Source organism: Aedes aegypti, chromosome 1, assembly GCF_002204515.2.
Source record: "Aedes aegypti strain LVP_AGWG chromosome 1, AaegL5.0 Primary Assembly, whole genome shotgun sequence".
In the NCBI taxonomy this organism is placed as follows: Eukaryota; Metazoa; Arthropoda; class Insecta; order Diptera; family Culicidae; genus Aedes; species Aedes aegypti.
In genome coordinates, this window is record NC_035107.1 from 307334892 (window position 1) to 307355327 (window position 20436).

General features: G+C 42.6%; 1 protein-coding gene across 4 annotated transcripts in view; it reads right to left on the reverse strand.

Moving 5' to 3' along the window:
- LOC23687573 overlaps positions 1 to 20436 on the reverse strand; it is a 46632-nt gene that overhangs the window by 13532 nt on the left and 12664 nt on the right. For 3 of the 4 annotated variants that reach the window (XM_021838464.1, XM_021838462.1, XM_021838463.1), the window contains 4 exons: positions 7404 to 7457; positions 4885 to 6630; positions 4647 to 4798; positions 9 to 1322 (listed from right to left, as the gene is read on the reverse strand). In XM_021838464.1, the coding sequence (XP_021694156.1) occupies positions 9 to 1322; positions 4647 to 4798; positions 4885 to 6630; positions 7404 to 7457 (3266 nt within the window). The remainder of the gene's footprint in view (positions 1 to 8; positions 1323 to 4646; positions 4799 to 4884; positions 6631 to 7403; positions 7458 to 20436) is intronic. The other variant, XM_021838466.1, reaches the window with a different exon arrangement.

The following is a 20436-nucleotide window of genomic DNA, read 5'->3' on the forward strand; positions in this document are numbered from 1 at the left end:
GTACTTACTCTACGTTAGCACCCGGACTGGAGGCCAAAATGGCGTCAACTCGCTTGACATGTTCGTCCTGTTGTAACTCTTCGGCAGTCAGCACTCGAGCCGATCCGAAGCCTCGTTTACTCCTGGACACTGATCGACGCTTGCGCAAGGTATTGGAATCACCCTGTGCGGCTCCGCATTCGGCCGTGTACTGGTAGGCTTCTGCTCCATCCAGCCAAGGTCGCTCCCAGGAGGTGAGCTTGCAAACCTGATGGGAATCATCTAACCTGTAGGCTACGAAGTACGTATACAGAGTTCCCTGAACGACCTGGCTGGTGGCGTTGATGATCTCAGGCGACATGGATTGCAGTTGATCCTCAGATCCGGCCACCTTGGCTAGTAGAATCTTGACGACACGCTCCCTATGGTCTCCTTCCTGAAGATTTGTTATAGCCGTTGGACATCCGACACAAAAAGACCGTTTGGAGCGCTTACGCAGTGCATTGGAATCGTCCTGTTCAGCGCAAGAGGCGGTGTACTTGTAGGCTTCTGAATCATCCAGCCATGGACGTTCCCATGCAGTTAACTCACAAATTTGATGGGCGCCTTGCAGTTTGAAGCTGACAAAGTAGGTGTACAGCGTGCCTTGAACTACCTTACTTGTGGCGTTGATGATTTGCGGTGATAGAGACTCCAGTTCACCCTGTGATCCAACCACGTTGGCCAGCAGAATCTTATTAACTCGCTGCTTGTGTTCAACGTCTTGGAGATCATTCGGAGACAACGCCGAAGGACATCCAGCACAAATCGAGCGCTTAGAACGACTGTTTGGGGCTTCCGGACAGGAGAATGAAACCTTCCTAGCTTCAGACGGCGACTTTTCCTTCAACCAAGGCCGCTCGTGGGAAGTCAGCTTGCAGACACGCTTGTCCGGGTCGTCGGTGAAGATCAGCTTGTAGGTGTAGAGAGAACCGGCCACGATCTGTTGCGTTGCTTCAACGATCTTGTACTTGCGCTCAGTGTTGGCTCCTCCAGCAGTCAGCAGAATGCTCTGGATGCGTTCCGCATGCTCCGGTTTGCCGAACTCTTCCGGAGTCATCTCCATTGGGGCGCCGGTTTTCGGACCTTTGCTAAGCTTCTTCCGTTCCACATCGCGGGCGACCCTACGCGACACCTCCTGGCAGTCGAAACTGTACTCGGGTGCGTCCTGCAACGGGGTATAGATCTTCACGTTGCAAGTGTTCAGCACTTGCTGATCCTTGTCCACCAGATCTACGGTGTAGCGATGGATAGTTCCGGCTACGATCTGAACCGTGCCGCAGCGAATAACGAAACGCGAATTCCTGCAGAATGTGAGGATAGCTTGTTATAATTTTTGTATTGAAAGGGATTTGAAGGTTTTTATATCAATATAACTCGCAAGTAAGTATTCCGAGATTCGTGCTGCAAATACTCATATACGAAGTTTTTTCGTTTAACTATTTCGGAAGATACAAGGGGAATATTCATGAATAACCATCATGAAATGGTGCGAGGCGGAAATGGACGATGCCCAGATTCTCGCAGAATGTACGAAAATCGTGTTCAGTGAACACTGTTCCGTTATTGGACACAATCACTTTTGGTACACTAAACCTAGCGAAGCTCTCTTGGGAGAAACCAATCGTAGCGGATGTAGTGGTCGATTTTGTCCGGAAAATGTCCGGCCACTTTGAAAATGAGCCCACGACTGATGCATTTTACTGATGAATTTTCCGTAAAATAAATTTTAGAAATGACCGCAATGTGGACACATCAGTTGGACGTGGCATCTAAGAAATGCCAGTTGTTTTCTCTGGATCTGGACGTAGTCCATGTTCGTCTACAATGGGCCCTAGGTACTTGGTAGGCATTTGTCTAGTTTCAGCTGGAAACCGTATTCATGCAGACGGTCGAAGAGGATGCAGAGCGTTTGATAATGATTCGCCGAATACTATGAAGTCATCCAGGGATACTCGACGTCAGGAATTCCAGAAGCCAGCCTGTTGATGTTGAATAGGCCCCGGTGTGTGTTGATGGTGAGCAGTCACTTTGATACTTCATCAACTTCTACCGGTAGGTAGGCGTCCGATAGGTCGATGATATTGAACACCTCTAGAGGATAATTGTGCGTTTCTCACATGGCATTCAACCCGGTCGAATAGTCGACACAAATTCGAATTTTACCACCAGGCTTTCGAAACGCAACGATTAGTGCTGCCCAGTCGGAGTATTCTACGGGAGAGATGATTCCCAACTGCTGCAGACGATCGAGCTCTGCGTCGACCAATGGTATCGCGTTGTACGGTACAGAGCGTTTGGGTCGGAAGACGGGCTTGGCATCTGGTTTCAGGTGAAGATTGACTTGGGCTAATAGTGTCACTTCGGGGAACCGTATGCAGAAGTGCTTTCCAGAAAAGGAATTTGAATTGGAAGAATTCATCTGATTTACGAACGATGACAATGGTTTCGTCCACATATCGAAGAGGCCCATCCATTCCAAGCCGAATAAGTTGCGTCCCTTGACTGACGTGACTCGACACAGGCCGGGCTTGACGATGTTGTTGACTCCAACAAGGCAGGTGAATTCCATCTGCAGTGGAAGAGGGTTCCTAGACCTAGATGCGAAATGTACTTCATAAGTCGATGACTTGAGTGCAGGTGATCCCATCTTTGTAAACGTTACTTCCCTGATTATGGTGATTGATGATCCGCTATCAAGCTGCAGTGTGGTTTGACGACTGTTCAGCGCTGTTGTGACGCACCGATTGAGTTTACCGGTATGATTCTTCAATGGTTTGGATGATCACCAGTTTGCGCGCTTGAGGGCTTGGTGAATTAACCGCAGTACCACTCCATGTGTCCTACACGGTTGCATGATTTGTACAGATGGCTGCTGTATGTGCAATCCTTGACGAAGTGCATTTGTCCGCATGGCGTCTGCAGAAATTTGACTTCCGGCTTGAACGAAGATTTGGAATTTCTTCTCGCTGATGGCATGCATTGTTGCTGTCCGCCTTCAGGTTAACGAGCTGCTAGAACACGTCAATGAGAGTTTGAAGAGTCACTGGCGCATCTGGTCTCTCGTTCTCCATCCAGGTGAGTAATCTCGTTCGAATATCCGCTCGCTTGGTTGCCTTGGGATGCATCCCATATGTGCACTCAGAAACACGAGTAGTCACAGAATGACTAAATTTTAGTAATTTATTACTATTTTCTATCTGCCTCTCTTTCATCCTGCAGGGAATTTTATTCCTACTTGTCAATTCGCCTGGGTTGAAGCATCGCCAAACTTCAACCCAGTCGAATTGACCGTTAGTGTAAAAACTCCCAGCAGAATGATAGAGAGGCAGATAGAAAATAGTCATTAATTTATTTCTAAGTGTAATATCCAATTTTCGCAGCAACAGCCGAACTTTGGATACGTCGTCCAAGATGCGTATACCGAGCAAACCACTTCTCAAACGTGGTATGCTATTCCCTGGGTCGATAACGTTTGAGTAAAGCGCCTCCAGGGTCTGCTGCAGCATCCGCTGCAGAAGCTGGGTGATCTGAAAAATCGCCGTTTGGATGTCTGCGATCGGTTGCTCAGCACCTGTTGCGGCCGGTTCTCCTTACGATTGCACCATTGTCGAAGTTTCGGCTTTGAAATTTGCTTCGATTTTCATTGTTCACTAGGAAACCCGTCACCAAAATTTGTTACAATTGAAAGCGAACACATTTTTTACAAAAGCGTCTAGTTTTGTTTGGTGCTCACTAACTGTACGAATGGAGTGAAAAAATCTTGTTACTATGGGTACCACAGTAAACCATGCTTACTGAGATCCAACTCATATTTGAATTTCAAATTTGCATTAGGTGCTATAATTTATTATGATTGGTTGTAGTGCTGGTTGAAAATTATGGGAACTTCGCAGCCAGTGTTACGTAATGTAACTGAATATCCTTTTTTAACCATCTTTTAACCATTTTTAACCATTGGCAGCGATAAGAGATTCGCCGTCAACTCTGGGATGAGCTGGACATCGCTGACCGTTACACATTCTTGATTATAGGAACCGACCACAGCTAGGCCAACACTGGCTATGATGTCCATCGTTCACCCATTGGCAGCAACAACCTTCCGTCCGCATCCTTCATTATGTATTCACTTTCGATTCATTACAAGTTGTCTCATTTTATTCTCGACTCACTCGGTCTCGCTTCCAATTCAACTTACTCTAAGTTTAATTGTGGCTCAGTTTCTCTCGGTTTGATGTTGCTACACTCACTCTCGATTTTCATACTGTTGGTTCACTCTCGTTTCACTCACACACGGTTTACTCTCGATTCCTTTTCTTTAGATATATCCTTCACTATATCCTGTTTGATTCACGACTCATTCTCCCAGATTCGACTCATTCAACGATAAAGGTTTGACGAATGGACTTTATGAGCAAAAACTTAATCTCTACTCATAATCGACTCACTTTCCTCACATTCTTGTCTTCTCCCCTTTTTTCATTCTCGATGCGTTAAAAACAAATACTCTTTCCACTATTTCCTAGCACTCTCTGTAAGCAGTTATGCTCTTAATTACAATCCCTCCTACATCATGCAACAGACAGAGTTCACTGATCAAGCTGAACATCTCCCATAACCCAACTCACCTAAGCTTCCCCTTGGCGTACCCCTTCAGACCGGCCTGGATACGCTGCTGATGCTCCGGCTCGGACAGATCCACCTCGTGGTGTCCGCCCATCAGCTTGTTCGGAACGCACTCCGACTTCACCAGACGCACTTCCTTGTCCTTGGCACGAATCTGTAGCGGGAAAAAATCGAGAAAACAAAAGAACAAATCCAGAAATTCAGTAACTGTTCAGTTCCCCGGTCCACTTATCACAAAACCTCAAGTGTGCAGAACTTGTTGCTGCCGTCGATGAGCAGCGACTTGCACTTGGCCGAGTCTTCGACCTCTTCGACGCAATGCGAGTTGGCGGTCAGCACCCGCGCCACGTACAAGTCTCCCTTTTGCTCGACGGCGCTGCTGAACTGGTTGATCCGCTTGACGCTGATCACCTCCAGCAGAACGCGCTTGAACAGATCAGCGTCCATGTGGTCCAGCATCTCGATCGCCTCACTGATCATCTTCTCCACCTCGGAGGTCTGCTTCTCATCGGCGACTTTGAGGTCCATCTCGACGAATCGCTTCCCGCGATGATGGGTGTAGTACGGATACCGATCGGGTCCGCTGTACGGGTTAAAGTACGGATTGAAGTTGTTGTACGGGTTATGGCCGTAGAACGGTCGGTGTCCGTAGTGCTCGTAGGATTCGTGGGAATGGCTACCATAAAACGGATTGTGGTAGGAAAAATCGTGCTCATAGGAATGCGACCCGGGCGCACGTTTGTTGCGCTGTTGAGAGTCATCGGTGTTCAAGTCGCGGATCAGTTCCTCTCGCGTTTGAGGTCGTTGGACGTCTTCGTGTTGCTGTTCATCGCTGTCGTCGCTGAAGTGCATCACGACCGAGTCGATCTTTGGTGGAGCCTCCGACGGTTGCGACGGCAGTAGGTTGAAGTCTGGCAGAATCACCTGCTGTTGCTGTTGATCGTCCAGATCGTTGCTCTCGGATGAATGTTGATCGTCGTTTGGTTTTGCTGCTGGAGTGGAATTCTGCACCGGGGTCTTACTGTCCCTGATGACGAACGCGGCTGTGTCTACGTTGGCGTCACCTCCGCCCGGATGGATGGTTTGATAGTAGTTGTCGATGCTTGTTTTGACCTTTTGGAGAAGGGATGCAAATACCGGTTCGTACTTTTGCTGGACGTCCCGGCCGCCACCTCGCTGGATGACTTCGTCCAGTGCTTTCTGAATCTCCTGATGGGTTTTGAACACCTCTTCGAACGTGGACTGTACTTGCTGGTCAAGGGAAATGGTGGTCGTTTCTAGTGGTGGTACTTCCGTAGTCGTCAACTGCGATTGAGGAGGTGTTACGCGTTTTGGAACGATCATTTCTTCAACGATAGTCTGATCACTGTCGTTAGAATTGTCGGCAACTCTTCTTGGTGGCTGTGCTTCACTACCGAACATGAACAACTGATCGAGTACGTCTTTCGAAGATTCGCTCAACACTGGAGCAGTTGAGTGCTCCGTAGTGGTCGTAGAAACCGCTGGAGTTGGAGTGCTGCTGGCTTCTATTTTCTTCTCGATAATGATCTGACTCACCAGGTCTTTGAAACGAGAAGGACTCATTTCCTGTTGGGCTCGTACATTCGGATCAAAAATGGGATTCAATTTGGTAACGACTTCAGTTGTTTCGGTGGTATCCTCTCCGGAGGTACAGTTCGAGTACTCCAATATACGATACTTGTCGCCGCTCTCCGTAGTCAACCAAGGCTTTTCTAGCACAGTGAGCTTACACAAGACCTCCGACTGTTCACGATCCAAGGCTTTGACAACGAGTTCGTATCGAACTCCGGCGACCACTTCTCTAGTAGCCGACTGGACCTCCTGAAGGGTGAAGTCCCTCGGCAGGAAACTTATCGCAATGTAGGACAGACCGCGAAGAGACGGCCGAAGCTGTTCCTTAGTACCCAGAGCATCTACATGGATGGCGACAAAGCTTTCGCCACTTGTCCGAGTAGACGGGTCGTCCTGTTGAAGCGAATACGGATATGATTCATCACACCAGAATGGATTGGGGGATTAGTTTTCCAACGGAACCCAGTGGCAGTTAGTTAGAGCTCTACATGTGCTGAATAGGTTAGTCAAGCGCACGCCGTTTCGGTTGGTTGCATGAAGATCCACGTGATCACAATTAACCTACGGGAAGTTTGGAAGGGTGCGATGCCTGCAGTGGACGCCGATTGGGCACTCGACATGCTATCGAGATAGATACTGCGAGACAACACGGAAGTTACTGCACAAATGAGGTTTTGATGATTGATTCAGGTTTTCAGGTGTCATTAATATGGATAATAATCATTTAGGTAATGGATATATGGACTGGAAGTCCCACAAATATGAAGTTGTTAGACGAGTAACGGTATGTAGTATACAAAGGTTTGCAGTTTCTTTTTGGAATCGCCGGGTATGCAATGGATAAAATCGTGTGTACCAAAGAGATAATCTTCCCACGCAGTAGGTATTAACATGCAGTCCAGTCTGTTTATTAGGTTATCAATTAAGATTTCGTTGTCCACGCGACTCTATTTATAACCTGATAAGAACCGATGTGCGAGTCCGACAGTCGCCAATGGCAATTCTCAACCGTTACTTATTATTCATGCTTGAGTGAATGTATTCGAACGGCACACATCGTTACGGAGAACGTCACACATGAACTAGAGGAGGGGGAAATCACTCAGAGAATGTAACACCAGAACAAAGTGTGCCATGAGAAAAAAAAAAGATGCTTCAAAACTCACAGCCTGCTCCTTTACGAGTTCGTGTTCCAAACGGAGTCCGCTGACCAAGTAATCCTGATGAGAGGGGATAAAAATGCGTTAATCGCAGTAGCCTGTTGTTGATATCGACACAATGTTTCTAACAGCCGGCTCAAAACCGGTATAAGATAAACTATATGAATCATCACTTAGATGTATACCGCAAGCTCAGCAAATAACATTTATTTAATCATCACCCTCTACCCAGTGGCTCCCGTCACGTCCCATCAAATGCGTTGTTTGTAATGCAAATATCACCTATGCCGGCGATTCTACTAATAATTACCTTCCTTACCTGCGCAAGCCAGAACTCACCCGGTTCACAAAGTCAATAGAGTCGCGTATCAAAAAACGTTTATATTTCTGCAAATCAGCGCAAATGACCGATTCACAGAAAAAAAAAAGTATCAAAAAATGGCCAACTTTAATTTAAATTTAATTCAACCAATTCTCCAGTCGGCCCTCGATTGCTGGGGTCGCGACATAAGCGAGTGACGATCGCATTCAATTAAACGAGTCGTAAATTGATCACAATGACCGCGGTGGTCAAGTGATTGCAAAATTTATGCAAATTCGATCGTCGATAGCGCAAAATTAAACTCGAAAAATTTGCTAATTGCCCTCATTTTTTGTTTGTTCTAGAAGCTTTTTGATTTGTTCTTCAAAGAGTGTCAAAACACGATGAGACATTTTGGTGAGATCATTGAGCGAGATCCCATTATCAAGTCGGCAACAAGTCACCAAGCCTTTTAAGATTTAAATTAGGGCACTAGGAACAACACACATCCTTGCAAAGTTCTGTGCGAAATAAGTGTTGTTGCCGGATCATTACTACGCTTTGCTTGCGGCGCTTCCCCATTATGAGAACCACAATAATGGATTGAGGCGGTCTCTTGATAAGAACATCGAGAACGGAATGAGGAATATTTCCTTTCGCAACGGAACGTGATTCCATTTGGCGTATTTGTGCTTCGATCCGATGAACAACTATTAAATCGCTTGTTATGAAGATGTCCGGTGACGGACTGTTCAAAGTTTCATAATCGTAGAAGGCGGGGTAGTGGCGTATTGACTCGATGAGATGATGACGCGGCTTGGACATGTGTGACCCTTATTGGGCATCTGGTGATGATAATCAAAGTAGGCCCGAAGCTTTTCATTCAGTAACTGTGCCAATGTTTCTGGGAATACAATATTGAAAATAAATGTCGGTAGAACATGAAGAAGATGGAGTTCAAGAAATATTTTAGAATCTTGATGGATGCGATTGGTTACTGTAGATCTGGGATCATTGAGTTAGAGAGATATCGAACTACAGAACACCAGACCAGTGCAACAGCGATCCAACCCAACTAACCATGGAGCATTATATAATTGCATATATAATGCAGCTGCATTGCCGTAAGCCTACCATTAAAGTAGTTTAAAAGTGGAAAAGGGCACTTTTACAGTTAAATTAATGCAAAAAGGACGATAAAGCAATGAGCCAACTTATAAAGTAATATTAATACAGCAGTACAATTTATAAAGTGATGTTAGTGCATTGATACATTTGTAATGTAGGGTTAATGCTTTATTGCTTGACAGCTCTTGAAATTTGTTGAATAAAAGCAATGTTGCATCAATGGTGTTGATATGCAGTAGAATACGTGCAATGTTATAATGCTTGTGGTTACTTGGGAAGGGACCGTCGAATAAGCCATGAAAACCAATTTTTTACTATGGTTCTCTATCTCGATATCGAGATACAGAATATCGAGTTAGGTAGAGTTAACTACCCAATTCACCCTATATAGTGCTATCATAGAGCTGACCTCTATATTAGCCGTAAAAGAGCCCGGTAATACCAAAAAGGCGAACTAGCGGGCTAGTTGTTACTTGGGTTTGGGTATATATGCCCACTTGATTGTTTGATATGCGATTGGCTAGAACTATTATAAGATTCTGTGAGTACGCTGTCGATTGCTATCTAACACAAGGGTGTCCGGCCATTTGGCCGAACGCCGTGTTGTGAAACGATCTGCCGGGGTAGGAATTGGCAAGAATCGGTCCGGCTAACTACATAAAACGCCACAAAATGCAAAATAAGTGTGCAAACATTTTATTCATGCTCTATAACATCTTCTTCCTTTTCCTACTCTGCACCCTAACTAGCTACCTAAGCTTTTCTCCCTCATGGGTATTATTTTCTTCTGTGAGTACTCACGATTGCTTCTTCTATCATGCTGAAGTGCACTGGTCGACCCCTGGTCGATCTGCGCTAATCGTCGAAGATTCGGCTGCCCGCGATGCTACCGCTGCCCCGCGACCGCTCTCTAACGGGCGAATCGGATTTGGTCTAGGCAGTTCGCTCGTCGCAGTGGTAAGTCTTGACGATGTCGCTCGGGGTGTTGCCGGCGATCCTATCGTAGCACCGCTACCGCTCCGATGTCGTCCCGGGTTCGCCCGGAGGATGTCGCCGATCGAACGATCGCGACTCAAGCGTGCAGCCCTGCAACTGCTCCCTGACGTCGAATTGCTCCAGACCAGTGTCTGCATATTTCAATATACAGTCAACAACGCCGATCCTCAGTAGGCTCCGTCATCGTTGAATTCTTCTTTGTGTGAATGTTTGTTTGACAATACATGCACGAATCTGGTAGAACGTGCATTCAGTTTTTCAATTACTTTTGCTACACTAATTCTCATCCACTACTGACATTCAAATTCAATTTCACTAGTGAAAAAAATCATTTCCGTCAGAATACCCCACAAAACATCCGCAAATTGCAAAAGTTGTATTTTTTTATTAAAAGACAATCATGATTCATCAACTGGAGGCATCACATTGCCGTTTTCTTACACCAGTAATATAAAATTCATTTGTAATTTTTTATATTCAATTTTCAATTTCAGTGCCTCTAGGTGAAACTGAATTTTGAAATGACACCAACAGTGGGTGAAACTGAATGTGTGCGTGTGTTGCACCCACTCTCTTTCTCGTCGCATTCGCACTCGAAGTCAGATTGGCTTCTTGCTAGCGGAGTTTGTTTTTGTTCGTTTTCGCACTGATCGGGTATCATTCGGCTGAATTTTTACGACACTGCTCCAGACAATCCGCTCTTCGTGATAATCGTCCCCGCCACGTCGTTCCGGGTTCTTATTCGAGCAATGGAGCTCTGTTGATGAATTTCGCCGATGCGAAGCTGTAATTGAACAAAAGAGCCCTATCGAGCGCTGTGCATTAGTCATCGTATGCCAAACGTCGTTTTGAGGCAGCTTACTTCTTCGTGAAGGCTCTTCTGTCTTGTTGGTGGTCTTAAATTAAGAGACGCTTTGAGATCGCCCTAAACGACACGAACGGAGGTGGCTGCAGTCTTACTAAACTCACTCGATCATTCTGTTGAAGAGGGTGTTATGTAGAGGATTTGTCGTGATTTGGCATTCGCTCCCAAGACGACAATTCGTCCGCTGAGGTGTGCTGCTGTCGTCATGATGATGGTTTCCGAAAGCAATGTCAAACCCATGCATGGTTTCAAAACATTCGGAAGAATATATTTATTTTCACTGCTTAAGTGAAGTAATGTATGAAATTGTATCAAATCCAATGGTAGAAAACTCATTTCACTATCCAATGGTATTTTTAGAGGCAGCGGAGAATGTTCCGAAACGTGTTTTATTCAAGCGCAAAAATCGCGCAGGCGAAATTTCCAATGAAACTAACCTCACATATCCTGGTTTTCCAACCTCAAACTAGTGCTCCTACCAGCCGGATCTCAATTTTTATGAAAGTAGTGCAATAATACAAAAAACAAACGTATGTAGAACAAAGAGAATAGATATTCCTACCTTTTCCGCCTAACTGTTTCACTGTTAACCATCTTTTATCAGGAAAATAAAACATTTTCCCCCCAGCGGCATGTGATGGATGCGTGAAAAATCAAATCTCTCATCATCTGACTAGTTGCGCTACCCAAGTATAGATGGCTAACAGTATGTTGCGTTTCGCGATTGGAGGCCTATAGTGGCTGCGCTTACCGAAAGGCGTTCCCTACGGCCTACACTCAAGCAGTCGTCCTGGAATGTGATGAAATGGCTGTCTATTCCGAGTCCGTTCAGTCTTCCGCACGTGTCTCGCTCTGGTAACTGCTCTACGTGGGAAAATGATTCGGGTGATTACTGGAACTTTCTCTCTAGTGTGCAAATTTCTTACCGGATCGTCACGTTGCTGATGGCTCTTGCGGAAGCTCGCCCCCTTCAGAATCCTTTCCATCGTTGGTCAATCCAGCTTCGCCTTTTCGCGGGTTGGTTTTAACCTCGCGGCCGATGAATTTAATCCCGTCTTCTGGCGGCACACTTTGGGTGAACCTGAGCGACTTCACTTGTAGCTGACTGGTGGAACACTGTATTTTTGTTCCACCACACTGATTTTTGCACTTAGGCACTCGGTGGCCTTTTTTCGGCGACTTTCGCGTGCACCCGTATCGACGAACTGCTGCAGTTTTTCGGCACGTTCCTTTCTCTTGGCGGAAGTCGTTTTTGACGTTTTGCCGGCTGTCGCGTCGGCTTGGAATTTGCAAGATATATTTTGACAAGCAAATTCTTTCAAGCAAGATTCCCTTGCAGCATGAATTTTATTATTGATTTTGGGTTTGCACACTGAAACTAATTTATCTTAACATGATCAAAATCGAAAACGTAACAGCCGTTTGGCCGAATTACGAACAAAAAAAGTATCAAATTACTACAACACTTATGTGTAACATTCTCAGGTGTTACCCAATCATTAATCAGTTAATTAATTGACTTTAATGATGTGATAGGACGTCATGTTTGTCACTATATAAGTGCTCTTAGAGAATGGTTGTTTCATCTGGGGCTACCAACGGTATGATAGGGTTCCAGTTTTTTTAAGATTTCATTAGAAGTTTATCCTTCTTTTAAGCATAGGCTATTCTTTCGAGTTATACTGATTTCGTTACTATTGGCAATAATTCAGCTTATATTTTAATTGAGAATTTTACCTTCTTTAAGGTGAAGATGCATCGAAGCAAAACCTCGAATTTTCAAGAGCACAAATCTAGAAAACCAGACAACTGTTTTTGCTGAAAATCTATCTCACTGGTCACTCGCTGGTGGTAACCAATCGATAAAATTTTTAGCGCGAATGGTTGTCAGGTTCAGCACAAATCTATGCTCTTGAATATTCAAGGTTTGGCTTCGGTGCATCTTCATCTTAAATCATCGGCAGTTCTTTGTTGTTATACTAATACAAAAATTGTTTGCATCGCACTTGCCATGAGAGATTTTTCCTTCTTTTCATCATAGGCTGTTCTTTCTGTTTCCCCTCCAATATTAGGATTGCAACGTGTAAACAGAGCTCTGCACCGTTGCTTGCGTATAGCAGTAAACCGATTGACTCGGTGAACAATTACGTGGAAAAAGCTCACAGTTTCTCCGTTGTGAAAAGAAGAAGCCAGAGTTTGTGGTTACTAGAATTATGAAATAATTTACTTAATACGATTCGAGGCATCGAAGCAATCCAGTCCTGCAGCAGGACTAATAAGTCGTGAATCGTTTCAGTGCGCATCGTACCTTCGTGCTGTGCGTACACGAATCCTCTCTGCTCTTGGAAGTTTTCTTAAAAACTACCTAAAGCAATAAAACAGTACTTTTCAGTGCTGAAATTAAAAACGGTACATTCAGTGCTACTAAAACAGTACTTTTCAGTACTATTTTTTCTACTATTGATCCCTTTACGATTCTTGTTTGGACCCGTACCTTCGATTTTTCGTTGGACCCGTTGGCGAAGATCGCGAACTTCTTCTCAGACATCTTGAAGAGAAGAAGCACAAATTTTTTACTTATGACGACAAAACTGAACGTTTGTTCAAAGTTGTCTTGAAAGGTCTCTCAAGACATCAAAAATGGAATAAATTATTTACTTGGATTTTCCCCAGTCCAAGTAATCATTATGAAAAAGAGAACCCAATCTGGCATTGTTCGGAAAGGGTTTTCTCAAGAATATTATTTAGTTCACTTTAACAAAAAAAAAAACTAAATAATATTAAAGCTTTAGAAAAAGCTAAACTTATGTTCGATGTCCGTGTGACATGGGAACATTTCCAGAAACCTGGAGGAAATTACCAGAACCCCACTCAGTGCCGTCGGTGCCAAAAGTGGGGTCATGGTACAAAAAATTGTCGCATGGATGCTAAATGCATGATTTGCGGAGGTTCTTCTCACGCTAAGGACGTCTGTCCTGTGAAAGAAGATACCAGAAAGTTTGAATGCGCCAATTGCAAGGGCCCTCATAAAGCTAACTTTTGGGAATGCCCTTCACGCAAGAGAGTCGTTGAGGCTCGTGCCAGGCAGATGAAGGATAATATCCGTTACGATAACGGTCGTTTCCGGAATTTGTCTGGTAGAGTATCGAACAATGCTCATTTTTCAGTTAACGATCGCTTGATTAGGAATCATACCCACCAGGAAGATCATAATCATGCTCATTCGCAAACAAATTTTAATCCGGCGGGTAGCGGTTCGAATCTTTCAATTTCGAATGTATCTACCCACGGAAAATCCTTTGCTGATATCGTAGCAGGTAATTTGAACTCCTCCCCTGTTCGTACTATGAGTACCCATTCTACTTGTTTCAAATCAAATGGAAAAACCCTACCGCCACAGGTAATTCCTACTCCGCTTCTTCGTCTACCGAAAATTCCAATGGGAAATCATCAGATGTACCCACTTCAAGTGATATGTCTGCCTCTGATTTTACTTTTCTAACTGAACAATTGAATCTAATGATTGATGCAATGTTCAAAGCCTATGACTATGACTGTGACTATGACTGAAGCAGTCCTAGTAGGTGTAAAATTTACAAATAAAATTGTTATTGGATTACGTTTTTCTAATGGATCCAAATAATAATTTAAATATTTTAAATTGGAATGCTCGAAGCCAATACCGGCATTGAAAGAGGAAAACAAATTATTACTAACTAATTGCGAAAAAGCTCAAAAACTTGCTATGCAGTTTGAAAGTGCGCACAATTTTAATTTAGGACTTACTAGTCCAATTGAAAATCAAGTTACTCAGGACTTCGAAAATATTCTCAATCAAGAGAACGTTTTCGAAAATGCCTGGGAGACTGATTTGGAAGAAGTGAGAACTATTATTAAGAAATTCAAAAATATGAAAGCTCCTGCCGATGATGGAATTTTCTACATCCCCATCAAGAAACTTCCAGAAAATAGCTTATCATTTTTAGTTGATATATTCAACAAATGTTTTCAATTAACATATTTTCCTGGCAAATGGAAAAATGCTAAGGTTGTTCCAATTTTAAAACCAGACAAAAATCCTGCAGAAGCTTCTAGCTATCGTCCAATCAGTTTGCTATCCTCCATCAGTAAACTTTTTGAAAAGGTTATTTTGAACAGAATGATGGCCCACATCAACGAAAATTCAATTTTTGCCAATGAACAGTTCGGATTCCGCCATGGACATTCGACCACTCATCAACTTTTACGTGTAACAAATTTGATCCGTTCCAACAAGTCTGAAGGCTATTCTACTGGTCCTTCTCTTCTAGACATAGAAAAAGCATTTGACAGTATTTGGCATGAAGGTTTGATCGTAAAATTGAAAAACTTTAATTTTCCAACATACATTGTTAGAATAATTCAAAGTTATCTGTCAAATCGTACACTTCAGGTTAATTATCAGAACTCCAGATCTGAAAGACTTCCTGTAAGAGCTGGTGTTCCTCAAGGCAGCATTTTGGGACCAATATTATACAATATATTCACATCTGGCTTACCTGAGTTACCTCAGGGATGTCAAAAATCTATGTTTGCGGATGACACAGGCCTCTCCGCCAAAGGACGAAGTCTGCGTGTCATCTGTAGTCGATTGCAAAAAAGTTTGGATATTTTTCTTCATACTTGCAGAAGTGGAAGACTTCTCCTAATGCTTCCAAAGCTCAACTAATAATATTCCCACATAAACCCTTTTTATTTGAAACCTTCAAGTAGACATGTTGTCACGATGAGAGGAGTTCCAATAAATTGGTCAGATCAAGTTAAGTATCTAGGGCTCATGCTAGAAAAGAATTTAACTTTCAAAAATCACATTGAGGGCATTCAAGCCAAATGTAATGAATATGTAAAATGTCTATATCCCCTTATTCTGCTAATCTGCTAATCTGCTAATATCAACGCACCCCCTAGCCATGGCCAATCTGCGTTGTTTACACAAACATCCCTATAAACCCCACGCTGGGAAATACGTTTACCGAAAAAGGCGTTATGAGGTTCTGCACTGCATTCTTGTATTGGATTTACTTTAATGGCATTGTTGTTAGCAATTCACAAAAAGTGAAAGAGAAAGAAAACATGATTTGTGCAGGCAGAGCCCCATAGGCTATGCTATACCAGTTAGCACGCCCGACGCACACCGATGACAGAGTGGGTAGGCTCGCACCATCGTCCTGCCCTTCTACCTATTTTTGAGATAGGCAGTTCTGTCAGGGTGTAAATAGTTATTATTATCCATGTAATCAAAATTTAATCAAAAATCAAAATGTTCTCCACAATGGCTTGGAGGTTTCCTTCTTCATTTCGGTTGTTCTGGAAAGATAAGAAAACAAGGAAAGGAAGGGGCCACACCACTCCACAGAATGGCGGTCCATCTGATATTAGTTTTGTGTTAAATAATTATTGTTGTGAGTAGAGATCCTGAAAGGGAGAAATGCGAGTAGGCGGTAAGCTGCCAATCGAACCGTCAAAATCCCCATTAGCTTTCGCCATCGCTGTGGTAGATGTTGTATTTGAAAGCGGTGTTAGCGACGGGGTCTACCGCTCTGAATTCACGTTCTCCAGTTCTTAGCCAACGCACTTCCTGAATAGCAGCCACGCACACGCCAACTTTTCGCAATTCACGAGCCAAAAGGCTCACTCGTCCAGGTTCATTGAAGGTCCTGACGTTCCAGGTACCGAGTTTCCAATCATAGTCCCTATTTCGTTGCCAGGTCGGTTGCCGAAAATAACGTTCGTTTCTTCTTCTTTCTCCATTTTTCGTGGTGGATAATGAATTCGGTATGCTACCTTACCGGGGTCGCGCTACCTACATCACGTTGATGGGACTGCCATCTTAGGTGTAGCTGACGTGATACAGCGTTTCGTACTCAGCCGCTGGATACCAGAACAGACGCTATTTGAGCCGCACCTCCTAGTGTACAGACGCTCAGAACGCACCTCCTCACTCTAGCTGATGTCAGAAGGACAACAGTGCCCAGGCTGCACTACCAGCTAAGTACGCAACCCTTAGCTGGCGGTCTTTGTCATCATTTGACCCGTGGAAGCGCGAGGTAGGAACTTGTGAGGACCAGAGCTGTGTTGGACGCTCCTTCCTGATTGTCGACTCACCATTTTGCGGCCCAAAAAAAAAAAAAATGTCTATATCCCCTTATTAATAGAAAATCAAAACATTGCCTTAAGAACAAGCTTTTGATCTTTAAACAAATTTTCAGGCCAGCCATGTTGTATGCTGTACCAATATGGACTATGTTGTAATACCAGAAAGAAAGCTCTGCAGAGAATTCAAAGCTTCCTCTTCGGTATAGTCACCCTCATTCTTGTTTACTGCGGATCCAACTTTCGATCGAATCCTTTTCGTTCGAATCCATTGCCCATTTGATTTTGCTGGCGTAAACGAGAATGCGAAACGGTTTTCGATCGAAAGCGCATTCGTACGTAAACAAGAATAGGGGTGAGTATCAATAAGTGTCATAGAATATCCAATGTTGAAATATTGGAACAAATGTCAAAAATAATAATTAGGATGATAGTGTTGTCTAACACAGAGTTTGGAGTGATATTAATAAAGAATAAAAAAAACCCTCCCTTAAATCTTGATGTGAACAATACGCCTGAGAAATTTAAAACGGAAATCATTGACCTCTAATGCAACGATGAGCTAATCAATTTCTACCACGACCATGTGCATGAAGAAAACTTTCCTGTCCTTCGCCAACAAGCAATGAAGATGTTATCCCTCTTCGGGAGTACTTATCTTTGTGAGCAGCTTTTTTCGAGAATGAAAACAATATAAATTAACTGTCGTTCGTCTTTGTCTGATGAGAACTTGGAATCCAGTCTGCGAATTTCAGTGACAGACTCTGAAATCAACATGCATCGAGTGTTGGAGAAAAGTCTCCAATTCTATGTTTCTCATTGAATGAGAAATTTGTCAAACGATATCAAATACAGTCAAACCTCCATGAGTCGATATTGAAGGGACCATCGACTCATGGAAATATCGACTCAAAGAACAACTGTTCTTTGGAATGCTGTTTGTAGGGACCATCATAGTAACTATGATTTTATGCCTTCAGTATGGTTCCATGAGTCAATATTGCTGTGTGCGTTTGAAACGCAAATAGCAAATGCGGAAACACCAAACGCGGTAAGATTTTCCACAAGAAATGCGATGTCAAAGATAGGCTTTTCTTTTCTATCTAAGTCAGCGTTGATTTAGATAATCGTTGCTAGAAGTCCTTTAATTAGTTTGTGGTACCGCATTTGGAGGACATTTAGTCAAGATTTGCATCTCAAATGCAAACAGACTAGTCAATTATGATAGGGAATATTCCATATGATCTTCTGCAGGTAGTAGGTCTAGTTGAGTAACATATTTGGACATTTTTATTGTGCTTCCAAATTTACAAGATATCGCCTAGAATTTTTTTCAAACAGGGTAGTTTATATTTACGTAAATAATCCTATTTTAGTAGATTTTCAATATTTTCAAAATTTTGTGTCTTTTATATTACCAAAGTATTTTATATTGTAAATTTTAATAAGAATTTGGAGCACTTGTAAAATTAAAATTTTTGTCATTTCACATTTCCATTTAAACTCCAGCTTTTCTACCTAATAAGGTCAATATTTTTATGCAATAATCGATATTTCGAATAAAAAATGATGACAGAAGATCGAATTTGATTGGAATACTGCTTAAACCGCGTCCTTTAAACGCCGACTAAGGAAGAAATTTTCCATCAGTAAATTTAATGGAAGGTATTCACAATCTAAGAGTCCTCATGAAATTACGACAAGCAGCTTTTCGTTTTGCCGTAAATTTCCTATTACATACTCCGAAGACCTCTTCAGGAGTTTGGTTTGTGATTTTTACGAACTTTTTATGTAATTTTTCTAAGAATCGTTTATATACCTTCATGTATTCAATCTATTTTTTTTTAAGAAAAACCACGAACGAAAAAAACTTAAACTTAAAAAAATTTCATATTTTTTTGTGAAAAATTTTGAAAAATCCACGAGGAATTACTAAAAATAATTCTAGTGTAATTTCTGATGAAACTTGAACCTACGAGGATCACTGAAAGATCTCTCGAATTCTTGATAAATATATTTTTTGATAAATTGCTATGATAATAAAAGCATATTAATCCATCAATGGTCCGAGCAATAACTGTAATAATTGCTGTAGTATTAACTAGTGTGGAACCTTGAATAAAATTTTAAAACATCTATGCAGGTCTGGAAACTGTATTTGAAAAAATATCAGTGAAGTGTTTGAGCCGCAGTAATATTTGTTTAAAGAAAGGCTGGAGAAATTTCTAGAGGAATGTAATGAGGAATCCCAGATCCAGTTTTGAGAAGTTCCAAAGAGTAATTATGGATGATTTTTCGAGAGAATCCTTATAAAAATGCCTGGATTAAATGAAAAAGGCGTAGGAGTTATTGTAGGGTTTCTTGTAAAAATATCGATTTTTTCGAAAACTCTATAATAAACCTTTGGGGAAAAACTTCTGTAGGGCATGCGAGAAGAATCCTAGAAGTAGCGATTGAAGAAATCTGTGAAAGAATCAATGATCTGGAGGAAATACTGAGATTTTTTCTTCAGAGATTACTGTGACAATTACTGGAGGTAGTAGCGTAGGAATGCTCTAAAATTTCTAGTATAAAATTGAGAAGAAATTCCTCTGAGCTTCTATTAAAAAAATGCTGGTGGCATTCCTGGTGGAGTTCTTGAGAGTATTCCAGAAGGAATCTCTGGATAAATAGTTACGTAATAGTCTCTGAAGGTTTCTCTGGAGCCCCTAGAATATTGTACCAGAATTCATTGCAAGCAGATTAACCACTTATTTCCGACGACTTTAATCGACAGTTTCTTTATGGAAAAGCGTTTTTATAAAAAGTAATTCAAAAAACAATATTTCAGAGTGTCTATTTTTTCAAAATCAGTTCAAAATTTGTTAGTTGTTTTACAATAGTAAACTGATTGCTTACCAATAGTTTTACTATTCAAAAAGTTAGTTGACTTTTGGATTAATTTGATAAGTATAGAATCATAATCTACTATTGACTCTCCCTTACTCGATATTTCGTATTTCGATATCGAGTTAGAGAACCACAGTAAAAGTTGGTTTTCATGGCTACTGCGAAGGTCCCTCGTATCGCATTTGCTCTGGTATTGTGTTCCATAATTCGATACCTTTCTTACCCGATGGCCCCTTCAATATCAAGTTATGGAGAGTTGACTTTAGAAACTAATACATAGTATTCCTCTGGTTCGGTTTGCCTCAAGTTCGTAAAAAATAATTGAGCTCTGGAGCTACCATGGGAAAGAGAGGGTTATGGCAAAAAAGTGACTTAAGATACTTACTTTACTTTTGCTGGCTCTACGTCCTTCAAGACATGACCTGCGTCACAATGTTACGCCTACATTGTATGCTTCCTGTACTGATGATTTTTACGGCTGGCTTGTAAGGCCTGCACCAACCTCCTGTCTCGCCGGAGGATCATCGTGCACAGCACTGTTTAGAGTCCCACGCTGGCACTAGGACGATGATCAGCCGCTCCTAACATGGAGAACAGACGCTGTTTTGAGCCGCCCCTAACATGGAGAACAGACGCTCTGATAAGCTACACCCTCAGAAGAGAGGAGAGGAGCCCCCCTTCCCTGTCAGCATACGACCAAGGTTCCACCAGGGTTGGTTACCCGATCT